Genomic DNA, 13,279 nt, shown 5'->3' on the forward strand with positions numbered 1-13,279 from the left:
AAAAATTGAAGACGTTAACAAACGTTAGCGCAACATTGTTTTAGTGTTTTGTTTTGTTTCAGAAGACAACTGTTTTCGAGAGTACGTGTATCATTTCGGATGGGGATTCTCCCGCGACTCTGCAGAAGTAGCAGTGCGCCACAATAACAGCTGAAACGCTCAGTAGGCCTCCACGATTTTTTCCTTTGTTATGAAGTCGACATGAACGCAAGGTCCCAAGTTTTTGAACTAGTAAGTGACCCCGGGATCGCGATCTGGTCGCAGAATGGGGCAGGGAAGCGCAGAATCAGCTGATCTCGCTTTGTTGGTCGTGGCCTCTTCCGACCAAAAATTTCTGCACTCCCTGGGTGGACGATCTCTTCGAGCCTTTGTCCTCTTCGTATCTGGGCCACTCCAGTATTCTCGAGTTTGGGGCGTGTTATGACTAGGTCGAAATATGCTTCTCGGAGCGTTGCGTCATTCTGTTCTACGAAGGGTTACGACTGGTTACGACACCGTGACACAGTTGCTGTGACGCGTTTGGTGTTCTTGAACTGCAGCGCGCCGTTTCACGCATACGGCGTCACCGAAGTCAAACATGATCGCTCGCATTTTTCTTTTGTTTGTTCCTGCAGTCTTTGGAGGGCCGTCAAGTTCACGAAGCGGTATCGGGAATCTTTCACACGCTGCTGTTCCATCGGACCTTAGGCAAGGTGAGCGCAACAAACAATCCTTTCACTATCGGCGCGATCGGTTTATCTCGCCGAGCGCAAACCTTGACCTCGGCTCCTTTTCTTTCTTTCTTTTTTATGTGCATATATATTTCTGTTTTTCTTCCTTTTTTTTTTATTTTCAGTTTCACTACAAACGGGAAGGCAGCTATTCCGTCGGGACGATTGGGTTTGAAGACGTCACCTGTGACTTCGTCGACTTCACATACGTGAGTGTCTGTTCGTATTTTATCCTTATAATAAGAAAACAAATGATGTCCAGTGAATCCTTCACAAAGTGGAGCTCCAAAACCACCGAGGTAAAAGTTGTAAAAAAGTCGAAAAATTTGTACTCCGTTTCACCTTGCGGTGGACTGCAGCAGAGGCTGCGATCCATCCCAGCCATAGAGTTATTATAATGTACGCTAGAGGTTCAACTGGCGCTAGTGTGCTGCTGCAAATTGAAGCAGACAGCAACCAGTCCGAAATTGACTTCCGGTAATGCATTTCTATGGGAAAAAGCGAGTGCATTTTCTCGCTGCGCTCGGTTATAAGAGCAAATATCACGAATATTTCGTACGTACTGGCACATTGGAACATTTCTCAGTCACGCAGACAAAATAATTGGTCAGTTACGGCGTTTTTATTCGAAATTCGTGGCATGAAAAGCGGTGCTAATACCGCTTCGTACATGTATTTATGTGCACTGTCGGACACTGTTAGCGCGAACACGGGAAAGACATGTGGAAAACCAAGAGAGGCGGCAAGAACTATGCAGTAACACTGGATAAGTAACTCCTTGTGCATGCAGGTGATCAAAATAAATTTTGCAATAAATAAGTACTGCTTTATTCTTTCTGCTCATGAATATGTGCAAATGATGCATGTTCTGGGTTCCAATCATCAACCGCACGCCTGTGCACGCTCCAAATCTTTGCAAATAGGGAGAAGTCAGAGAATAGGTGCCCGATAAAAACTGCCCGGCATAGGAAATAATAAAAAGGCACACCTTTCATAGTCCACATACTTTATTTCTTATATTCAAATGTTTTTTAACCGTTGTAAAGAAGCACGAAGGAGTCATTTTCATAGAGCGAGAGGACGGGCATATTAGCAATATATAAGTGCCACCGCAATGCTAGCGAACCTTGAACACACTCTACATTCTTTTCGATCGTTAGTTTGCTTAGAATCGTCGCTCGTTTTTACATACCTGCCATGAAACATAGGTTTGGGCCTGAAATATAGCGAAGCTTAACATCGTTCAGTGGTAAAGAAAAGTGCTGTAATTAAAGCAATTACACTTTTACAATGTTAATAAATGTACGCACTATCCGGTACAACCGAAATAATAAAAGTTATTTATGTTATTTTCCGGCGAAGAGACAAATTTTACACGCGTTTTCCCATAGGAATGCACAGGAGCACCGCAAAAGTGGACTGGTTGCTGTCTGCTTCAATTTGCCTCCCGGAAGTCGCATAGACACTAGCGCCAGTTGAACCTCTAGCGTACATTATAATAACTCTATGATCCCAGCCAGTCCAGTTCTGTGAACGTACCACGTGACTGCGCGTGAGGCGTCGCCTCTCCTGAAGATGTTGGATTGACTTCAATGACATGGCATTGGATTGGATTGGCTTCGATGGTTGGTGGCGTGTTCTGCGGTCCTCCATAGAGTTTAATGATGGTTGCCAGAAAAAAAAAAAAAAAGGAATAACTAATGATGAATTCAGATGGTCAGTTGCCGGCAAACCGGCAACTGACCAAATGAATAAATGGAATGAAATGAAACCCTTGCCGGCGGCACCGGCAACCGAAACCGTGCCAGCGGCATACCACGTGACCCTCTCCATCCTAACACAAGGCACCGTCAGTGTATTTTGTTTGGGTTTTCGAAGAGTTGTTGCCATTTTATGAGGCTTCCAGAAGGCTTACCAGCGTCATTGTTTTTACTCTATTTTCTTGTTATCACCTTTTAATGAATCCTCACTCCTTTCGTTGTGTCCACCCCTTGGAAATTGTGATGCGCGTTCAAGTTTCAAGCTGCAGCACTATCAATACTTTTAGGGGCGAAGCTCCTTAGGGTCTAGCCTTGTCCAACGTCCGTGCTCACATCGATTGCCAACTCGTCTTCTTAAAAAAAGAAAAAATGTTTGCGCAGTCGACAGGATTCAAACCTGTGCGGGGAGACCCCAATGAATTTCTAGTCCATCGCCTTAACCGCTCGGCCACGACTGTGGGACTAGTAGGGGGCTCTGAGATGTGGTAGTAACTCAAGAGCTGGGGATGTCATGGATGAAACGTTGCATGTAGCCGCTCAACGTTTATAGACGAGAGGGCGCTGCGGTCAAATGCTCAAATGTGTATAAAACCACATTCCATTCCACACATTCCATACCAACGCAACCCGGAACTCTGCACTACCTATGAGCAATAAAAAAAATATCAGCACTTCCTCTGAACAAAATCAGTATCATCAGCACCACCAGAGCTTCACCCCAATCAACATCAATCACCACGTGAAGATGCGGTCATTTCTTTTTTTTTTTTTTTTTTTACAGTGGATGAATTGTTTTCTAAAGCGAACTGGCCTTGTGTGAGCTTCCTTTAGCATATTTTATGTTTATCTTTGTTTTTTGTTTCTACCTTTTCTTCTTGGAGCACAAAGGGGTGTCAATCTCAATGGCCTTGTTTTCTACTTGAACTCGCTATCGTCGAGCATGATTTCGTTTGGTTCCTTTTTCCGATTCAGATATGACAATGCTAAATATAGTCTAGCAGACCAGCTGCCCGACCTTTTGGAGCTTGAGCATATATTTTACCAGTAAATTGCCGATACACACCTGAGTAGTACCACCCGAACAACGCGCTCTCGCCAGCCTTTCACCACGCAGACGCCCTTGCCGAACATAGGGCAAAATATTTTGCTGGGAAATGACCACCCGAATTAGTCATGATAGAACTTTCCAAAAGAGGACTCCTGGCCAGTTCCGTTTTAAGTGTTTGTGCGCATTGCACGTGATTTGCTTGTTTTCTAAGCAGATGAACATGTGCATGCTAAGCAAAGGAGATTGCACGCTGGGCTGAGGACTTGTAAATATTGGAAGGGTGTATACAATTGGCTCACTATGTTAAGCGAAGTCAGTTGTGCCTACAGCGTGGACGACACCACATCTCTCTTTGGTTCCATAGGTGCGTTGCGCTTCGGACGAACTTAACCAGAACCTCAGCAAGGACGTGCTTGCCTTCAGCGAACAGCTCAGGAGTGCTGATGGCCCAAGGCAAGGACAGGTGAGAAAAAAAAAGAAACCTCTATCTTAGTCTTTCTTCACTTCCCTTCAGCTTCTTGGCAGCAGCGAAGTGTTTTAGTCTGCTCATTTCTTTGTATGTAATATTAGCTACATGGATGTCCAGTTATGGGTAATGCTCTTGACTGTAATGAGATGTTGCATTATCTTGCTAGAAAAGATTCTAAATGTTGTGCTTGGGAATGTTGTCAGCGAGAAGCAGCGGCACAGGTGTCCCCGTGATCCTCGCTTTCACAGATATGAATATATTTTTCCCTCACTAATGTTTTTGTTTGACCAGTATGTGTTATAATAGCCTGGCATGAGCTTCATGCTTGCTTGCAAGATCAGAAGGTGACGAAATCCTCCCTAAAGTCACTGGTGCCAATATGCTGCTGTAGATTTACTAAGATCCCGTTTCCTCTCTTGCATGGTGCAGATCTCACTGGAGTTTTACCAGAAGAAGCGCGGTCACTGGCTCTTGCCGACAGAAAGCATTCCCTGGGAAGTGTGGAACATCAAGGTCAACGTGGTGACGCTGCCAAATGAACACGGTCAGTTCCCGAACAAAAGGAGCGATGCTTATGTTATATGGTCACCTTCCATCTTCCAAATGCATAACTCGTCGTGGCATATTTTTTTCCTAGTTAGAAACGAGCCCTAATTCAACCTCTCTTTTGAAGCCCTGTAATGCATTTGTTTTTCGTTTTACAAGTAGCATCAAAGGCACCAATCATGGCCTCCTTTATGCTGACAATGCCTGCCCAATTTCTGGCTTCCTCGTGCTTCGGCGCCGTTGTGCCTGCTTCGCATGATCACTGTCAGGGTTGCCGCCTCCCGATACATTGAAGACAGTGCTTTTCAGCCGTGCATTCCGACTACCACAATGTGCGTGAATCCAATACTTTTGGAACGCATATTTCGTAGTGTGTGATCAGCAACAAGTTAATAAATGTAGGGGACGGTAGATATGACCCAACTTTCACTACATCGAAATGGTGAGTACTGAAAGCTTTTATTGTCGAGGCCAAGGACCAGACGGTAAAGAGGAATTGCAATGGCCAGGGTCCTCTGGGTTACAACCGCTGTGATGTCTGCTAAGCAGTGTTAAAGGTGTTCGCCATGCCATACGCTCGCGTTTCGTAACTACATACTCTACCTGTCGTTGGGCGCCCGTCACTACCTTGAAGTGCGTCAGCCAGTCAAGCAGCGCTAAAGGAGGCTGTAGAAGCATACATGGGCTGATCCAGTTTGGATGACAGGGAGGCCTGAACAAAACTGGGCTTTGAATGAAGCCTCTGCAGGATGCTAAGGCTTCACTCAAACGGACGCTAAAGAAGGCTTGTCTAGACCGGTCCTCTTTAATATCCATCGTAAAAAAGTGCCTACTGCATACGCTTGAGCTGCAGGAGGTAAAATGAGGGGCGCAGTCTCCTGAAAATGAGCTTCAGTCACTGATCACGGGAAACGACAGCCCCTGCGCCTTGTATTGTGGATCTGAGGCTACGCGCGAGGCCCATATCCCATGCAGCCCGTGCAGGCAAATGGTGGTGCATGGCTTGCATGTTTGCGCAACAATAGTCCCAAAGCAATGAACAGGAGGCGTCTTGACTGGCTGCTTGTGAGCGCGGCTGGTGGCCAAAAGAGGCAACTTTGGGAGGGTCTAACGTCCAAATGATTAGACACAAGCTTTGCAGCAGAGTTTCGTAGGGCATTCGAGCGTGAGATCGGGTCCAATGATTGCAACCGCCGGCCGCCTCGGAGTTGTGAAAATCCCGCTTAATGGGCAACTTCGGTCATTCACGAAAATTTGGGATTACGGGGGATTATCATGTCAAAACTACTAATAAATGGTTCTATGTTATTCACTTCCCGAAAAGCTAAATAGTTCTCATGCAAAATCGCAAAGCAAAGCCGAAACCTTTTCTGCAACAGGCAACATTGTTCTGTTCGTTCACTACTGGACATCATGTGACACTGAAACATTGGCTACGTAATCAACGAATGACTGTGCTTCTCCGCACGTTGCCCACTAGATGGGGCAAAGTTTGGTGACCGTGGAGCCACTGCGACTTCGTTGGTTGGTTCAGTAAATTTTTAGGCAAAATTGCGTCGTAATATTTTATGTGTAGGCTTTTCGGATGATGCGACATAGGACTGCATTGTTTTCTTAACATCGAAATTTGACTGGAGTTGCCCTTTTAAGAACCACCTTTCAAGTCAAACTTCATGGTCGGCAGGTGTGGCTGTCGGTACTTGTAAGAAGCGTGAATTTTATCAAGGGGCTTTAGTTTCTCTGGAACAATAAAAAGGTCAGCTTACAGGTTTCACGGCCACTCGATTAGGACTCCCCTTGGGAGCGGTCTGCCGTATGCCTCACTCCGCTGGTGAGAGCGATAGTTCTACTTCACCCCACAGCGCCAGCTGTGGCACTCGTTATCGGTGAAACATAGAATTCCTTTCGGGGGAGCATATCGAGGAACTCTATACTTCGTTTCACGTTAGTATGTACTTGTTAGCCGTGCGTGCTAAAAGTGTGAGATAGTTGCTTCGAAGGAAGCCTCGGCTTGCTGCATGAGCGCTTGTGCAGCGAGTGCTCCAGTCAAGGCAGTAAAGGCTAGCCGCTCGCGCTAGCACAGCGTTCGCGGTTAGTCCATGCTAAGCTAAGATGAAATGTAGTGAAAGAGGAGCGGTACGCCCGGTCCGGTGTGGCTATTTAGATTTTTTTTTTTTTTTCGTGAAGCCGGAAGTTTTAATTGAAACGAGTGCCAGATTGCATGACTGATGTGACAAATCTGTGTAGAATAAAAGCACATGATTCTTTCTGCGAAAAGCTCACTCAGCTGCAGGCTGCGCGCTAGAGCTGCATTCTGCTGGCAGTATTGGCGAATTGTTGTTTTCTTGTTCCTGTGACTGTTGCCCCGTTTCTATTACCACTGTAATATAGGAGTTATAGTTGGATATAGCTAGGCCGTATGATTTCCAGTTTTAACCGACGCTCGAGCACGGGCGAGCTGTGCCATTTATTCATCTGTGAAGGACAATATAAAGTCGCATTCCGCGTGCATAACTTCAGCAATATAAACTTCATTGTTCACAAAAAACAGACCAAGGAAGTCATACAGTTCACAAGCGGAGTACCTTTCAAGAAAGAGGCTTCCGCGAAAGCCTCAATATATTCTCTAGTGGGCTGTTTAGGTCACCAGCCCAGCTTGCCAAAACAGGTTTGAGGAGTTTTCTGAGAAAGAGCTCGCAGAGCTCTTTGCTGTGGTAGGGGTCTCGGCAGTTAACACACCACATCAGCAGGCAGTCCATAAGGTGTGGAAGCACAGCACTCGAGAGGACCTTGCAAATCCTTCTACAACCATGAATCTCTGCCGACTGTAGAGCCCTCTCGACAAACGTGCAGACGAGCTTGCACAACCAGACAGCTTCAGGTCGTGGATAGCCGAGTCCTCCTTAGTCAAGGCTAAACATGAACTGATATGCTCCGTCATGTGATGCATTTCCCTTAAAGGGGCACTGACACATCAAAATCATATTTTTTTAAATTTCCGAAACGATTGATAACGATGCCGGTACATTACCCTCAAAATTTGAAATTTGGGAATTCAGTATTTGTGAAGTAAAAAAAAAAATTTCCAAATGCCAAATTCGAAGTTCCCGCGCGATCCGCGCCGGTGCGTTGACGTCAAATATTGCGGAGTCCTGAGAGTCCACTTTTTTTCACGACTCCCTGCTGTTGCCATGGCGACCCAAAGGGAGGAGGAAAGGAGCCAGCGCCGGCGGACTGGTTTTGAGCGGTGTCGCCTGTTTTCCGTGGGAGGATACAAATCCAGGAGACGGCACCACAACAAACTCCCAAGTTTTGGCATTTCAAAAAGAAGGGCTGTAGTGCGTTCGCAATTGCGTTAAAAAACGTTTTAGGATTTCCGTTATTAAATGTTATAGAGATGTCGCCTACAAAGCTTCTAAATTTCATGATTCTTGACGTCACAAATCAAAAGAAGCGAGGAGACGGGAGAATCAAACTCCAAAAATAAAAAGGGGCGCGTGCGCGCAAAAAATTTTTTTTTACGCGATGCGGTTTTTTTTTTTGCGTGTTTATGACTACAACTTGCATCGTTTTAGACAATAAAAAAAATACGGCCTTTGGGGTGTCAGTGCCCCTTTAAGTTGCACTTGCATTCAGGACATGTCACCTGCAAAGTTTAGCGGGTTCTACACATTAGCCTTCCTTGCTTTCACTGAGAAATTCTTATTGCTTTGCTAAGTTAAATGTTTCAGCTAATTACTTCGAAATTACGACAATGTCTACAAATAAAAATCGTCACCTTTTGTTCGCAATCGAGGGCCAAGTAGCCAGCCATGTAACTCAGCGGTGTGAACTCAAGTTCGGAAGAGACTTCATTGTACTTCATCAACTGCAGGATTCCTGTTTCACGAGTGGAGTTGGCACATTTCATCGCTGTCTGGCACTCAAAACTCGAACGCGCATTTACATTCCGGCAGCTTCCAAAATGCCAACACAAACCACATACGCGAGCACAGAGTGACACTACGATATTTTCGCCGTGCACAGCGGTGCATAGGGGGGGGGGGGGGGGGGTGCGAGTTTTGCTGCCTTCTGCAACCGCGGCAGCGCCTCGGTATCGGCGAAGACAATGACAGGCAGATATTTTACCTGGGTAGCGGAGCAAGAGTGCGTTGGGCGCCATCTCTATACTCCGTTTCACCTTATGGTGTACCGCAGCGAAGGCTAGAAGCGCGAGCTCATAGCGTTGACAGCTGCCCTTACTGCACGAGAGCTTGTGCCGCCGAGATCTGCCCCAGAGCAAGGAGCTCGCGCTTGTAGCCTTTCCTGCGGTACAACATAAGGTGAAACAGAGTATAGCTTTCAGCTCACAAGACCGCTCACCGATGTGCAGCACCTCTACGGAAAATGGGAGAAGTTCTCCTCTCACGCGCGCTCTTTTGTTTTCGGGAAAACATCGGCAGGCCGCACCAACAGGAGGCATTGAGTGGCCAAGCAAGTTGTAAGCGAAACTTGATGGTAACTTGCACTGGCAATCCTCAAGTACCATTTCTAACGGGGTCCAGATTTTGACAGCATGTCGTCTACTTCTAGTGCTGCCGCAATATTGTTCCCTCTGATGCCCGGCCACGTTGCCCGTGCAGAGCGCCAGAAGTACCGTGAAAGCCTGGGCGACATGCTGGCCGAGAAGGTGATGGCGGTGGCTGCGTCCATCAACCGGCACGAGTACGTCCCCAAGATGCCCAGCCAGCCAGACCTGGACCTGGTCTTCGACACAAGCTACGAGGACGTCCAGCCGTACAACTTCAAGGTAGCTCCCGGCATTTGCTTCTCGTCTCTAGCGCTTGCCGTACAGGTCGAAGAAACTTTAGGCGGCCCGCTGAGATCCGTCTCTCGGTGTGCCTAAAGTCACTGGATCATGGGAAAGTAACGCCAAGCTCCCCGTGTGGTCGCCATCTTGGTCCGTGAAATGAGCAATTTCTCCTTGACCCCTCCGTTCTTGGTGAGCCGATCTAGATTCGCTGGTGACGGGTAGCTTTATGAAGTGGTTTTTTGTATACCGAGGTATTGCTAACCACACACCAGCGAAACAAGCGTACACCTTCGTACCACCACCAGATGCTGTACCGGTGCTTGGAGGCACTGAAAAATAAGTTTACTGTATTGAAATACGCAAGAGGACAATACAATTGTAAGAGATCCATAGAGATGGGCATGAATAATAAGTTGATTGCATACAGAGTGCCAAAGACCCTTATATTGGCCAGGGAACGCCTCCAGTACGATGATGCTCTATGGTAATCTTGGCGCGACTGGTTTAGAACGACCCTCTGGAAGCTTCGAAGATTTAAATGGACCAAGATGGCGATTTCTATGGCAACATTAGCCAATCGCATTGCTAGGTTTGGGTCGTCTGTAGGTTAGTAGCCGTTTGTGTCCGGCTAGCAGGTAGGGAAGGCAATGGCGCTACTTTCCCAGGATCCAGTGACTTTAGGTGTGCCGTGCTTATCCTTTGTTGCTAAGAGTTCACTTCTAATCAGTTTAGTACTAAGTGTTCACTGCTAGTCCTTTATTGCCAGGTGTCCACTGCTAGTCCTTTAGCGCTAAGCATTCACTGCTGATTTTTTAGTACTAAGTATTTCCTGCTGATTTTTTAGTACTAAGTATTTCCTGCTGATTTTTTAGTACTAAGTATTTCCTGCTGATTTTTTTAGTTCTAGGCATTTGCTGCTGATTCCTTAGTTCTAAGTCTTCACTGCTAATCCAGTAGTATTAAAGGCGCCAACAAGGTAGAGGGGCTTAGAGCGATAAACTGGTATCCCGTTCACCAGGCAGAGGATACCCTGCGGTTGTGCAATTTTGACCACTAGACACATGATTGTACCGAATCCTGAGGCTTTTACGCAAAACTGAGCAGGGATTTGTATTTCGATCGCTCTAAAAAAAACATGATAAACTATTTTTTCAATACTGTTAGCCCCAGAGATCAGTGTCTAGCTGCGATAAAAAACCCAAAATGCAGCACAGCGGCTGGCGGTATCTAGCGGAGGCATTTCGAAGCTGCCCGAGTTTTTTTCGTAAAAGCACATTTTGGACTTAAGGGGGGACACTGGCTAGAGATTAAACTTCTAAACTACTCAAGTGATCGGAATGAAATTTTTAGGGTAGATTTAACGTTGGATGTAGGTGTACTGTGCAAACTTTCAGCTCTCTAGGACAACCTCACATAGAAGATGTGTCACTCTTCATTAAAAAATCTATGATATGCAAATGAAGCTTTTAAACACCATTCTGACTGCTAGAATATAAAATGGGAGATGTGGGACTTTGGGCTATCTAGTTTTTTTTAACTCGGATGTAATTATTTCAGGAAGAGTCCTCAAAATATGAGATGCATATCTGTCCTATGTCAATTTTTGAAACTTAAGGCCGGTTCAGTGCGTTGCGTCAAGAACCGAAAGCGAGTCACTGGCACATCTGTGCTCGGTGTGAATCGTGGAATCCAATTCAAGGAATCATCTTGGCACGCGACATAAGCAGCAGGGATGTCATGGTTTCTCGCAGCCGCAACGCAGTCAAATGCAACTGTCTGAACCAGGTTTTCAACTTCAACTTAAAACAAAATAAAGTAGATAGCCCAACTGCCCAGTAAATTTCAGTTCTGAAACATCTTGATTCTGTTATCGGAATACTTTTACCTTCAAACAAGATTCCTTCGTATGAAGTTTGCAGCAAACAGTAGAACAGAGCAAAATGCATTCAAACATTGAACTCCTGTACTTTGTTACTGCCTCATTGTGTGTTGAAAATATTTTATATCAATGTAACTATTTGGCATGCGGTTATCAAATTTAGTGTAAGGATGCATAGTTGATTTCCAAAACCAATAATCTCGAATTAAAAAACAAAACAAAAAAAGCTTTAGGCCCATTTTTTTTTTTTTCTTTAATCCTAATGGTGCTTCCGCGGCTCCGGGAGCGGAAGCACCATTAATTCTTTAGCGTAAAGAGTTTGCTGCCAGTTCTTTAGTACTAGGCGTTCACTGCCAATCCTTTCGAACCAAGTGTCGCCACTGCAGCTCCGAGCATTTGATGGAGAAGCATCAAATCCCCGGCACGGGTGTCGCCCATTTTCCTTTGTCTAAACCTCGTCGGCGTTAACCCCAACACGGGGATCGCCGGGGGGGGGGGGGGGGGGGGGGGGGGGGCACGATTGAGATGTCGGGGAAAAAAAGAGCACCTTGCTGTTCACGCCTGTAGGGCGAGAACAGCAAGGTGCTCTTTCGAACGCCCGGCCTCCCGAACGCGCCCGTTGCTTTCCATGGTGCTTCGTCTATGCGTGCGCGCTCGAGGCACCGGGGCATCATCGAAGGTGGGTAGCTCGCACCGGGGCGGGACTACCAGCAACTCCTTCCTACCGTTTTCACCCTCTATGTGACCAGCGTTAGTTTGTACTTCTTTCGGCTTTCCCTGGACAATGTTTTCGCGTTTTCCTCGACGTGCAGGTTGGCTACCAGACGTCGGGACCGTCAAATCCGTCGGTCGGAACCACCGTCCGGAAGCTCCTCAAGGATACTCTCGCCTTCTAACGGACCATCAATCCCGAAGATCGCTCTGGGAACGGAAGATCAGACTGCCACCGTCGAAGGAAACATCGCCACTTTTCTCGGCGTAATAGTGCTCATCTTAGAAAACGACCCGAACCAACGTGTACGTTCGGAAATGTCTCCTCCTCTTGTTTGCTTCTTTAGTTCGGCTCTCTTCATTTTTTTTTTTTTTTTTGAAGAGAGTGCACTTTTGAGAAGAGTTGTACAGTTAGACGTGGTTTCGTCATTTCCCCTGTGATGCGCTCGTAAAAGACGAGAAAACAAACATGAAATCTCCATATTTTAAGAGATATTTTAAAAGTGTTGCTCGGCGTACGGCGGACGGAAATAAATGGGAATAATCCGAGAACGCAGCACAACAAAACCATAACTGACAGACCCAAAACTCTTGTACCTGCCTCAATTCAGGGCCTTAAATTGTGATTTTGTAAAAATTGCGCGTTGACCTGTTCTGTCCACTTGCATGTTTCCTGTGACTAGCATGTGTAAAAAAGAGAATCGTGTGAATTGCATAAGTAATCAATCATAATTCAGTTGTAAGCCATACATCAACAGAGTGAAAAGTTTCACGATGCATTGTACAGTGTACATACAATACTATTGCGGCTGTGCTTTTTTTGTCTCTGTCTAGGTATTTGAAATGAAATAAAACATTATAGCTCGTTACGGTTCAGTTATTTTTGCACGTCTTTTCTGGCAGACTTTGATAAACAGCAACCCGACATATTGCTAGTTACCTAATTCTCCAACAATGGAGTCAAGACTGTCGTCACGCACCAGAACAATTCTTGAGGTTGTTGCACACGTTTGGTGGCCAATCGACACATATGCTTTTCAGAGTGCAACCGGGAATCTCGTTGAAGAAACATCAGGGGGCAGATTTTGCAACTGCAATGCTCGTGGTGGCACATATTTGTAGTCTCTACCGGGATGAAAGACCCATTCCACGAGGCGGTGTTGGATTCGCTTGGCCGGGTTCACATCTCTTGGGGTGAGAAAATAAACCAACCTTTGTTCACTGCTTTCTCAAAAAATCGGATGCCTCTTGCCAAAGTGTGCTTAGTACTGCCATATAAACTGCCTCGACGAATGGGTCTTTCATAATGGTGAAGACTGTACTTCAATGCGCTACCCTACCAGACTTTCCACCCCCTTCAAATT

General features: G+C 46.0%; 1 protein-coding gene across 1 annotated transcript; it reads left to right on the forward strand.

Annotated features, from left to right (window-relative positions):
• The first annotated feature begins 12 nt into the window (after nucleotides 1-12).
• Nucleotides 13-12,784, forward strand: LOC8024509 (autophagy-related protein 101). The gene is made up of 7 exons (XM_002405990.5): nucleotides 13-231; nucleotides 615-692; nucleotides 836-919; nucleotides 3,883-3,981; nucleotides 4,417-4,531; nucleotides 9,156-9,322; nucleotides 12,017-12,784. Exons 1-7 carry the CDS (start codon nucleotides 202-204, stop codon nucleotides 12,098-12,100), a joined length of 657 nt encoding a protein of 218 aa, XP_002406034.3. The 5' UTR covers nucleotides 13-201; the 3' UTR covers nucleotides 12,101-12,784.
• Nucleotides 12,785-13,279: the final 495 nt, after the last annotated feature.

Source organism: Ixodes scapularis, unplaced genomic scaffold, assembly GCF_016920785.2.
Source record: "Ixodes scapularis isolate PalLabHiFi unplaced genomic scaffold, ASM1692078v2 PGA_scaffold12__126_contigs__length_90152505, whole genome shotgun sequence".
NCBI lineage: Eukaryota > Metazoa > Arthropoda > Arachnida > Ixodida > Ixodidae > Ixodes > Ixodes scapularis.

Excerpts from the sequence above, each read along its gene's own strand:
- LOC8024509 (XM_002405990.5), top strand. The coding sequence starts at position 202 with ATGAACGCAAGGTCCCAAGTTTTTGAACTA. Across the intron at positions 4,532-9,155 it reads GACGCTGCCAAATGAACACG|AGCGCCAGAAGTACCGTGAA; the intron begins GTCAGTTCCCGA and ends TTGCCCGTGCAG. Across the intron at positions 9,323-12,016 it reads TCCAGCCGTACAACTTCAAG|GTTGGCTACCAGACGTCGGG; the intron begins GTAGCTCCCGGC and ends CTCGACGTGCAG.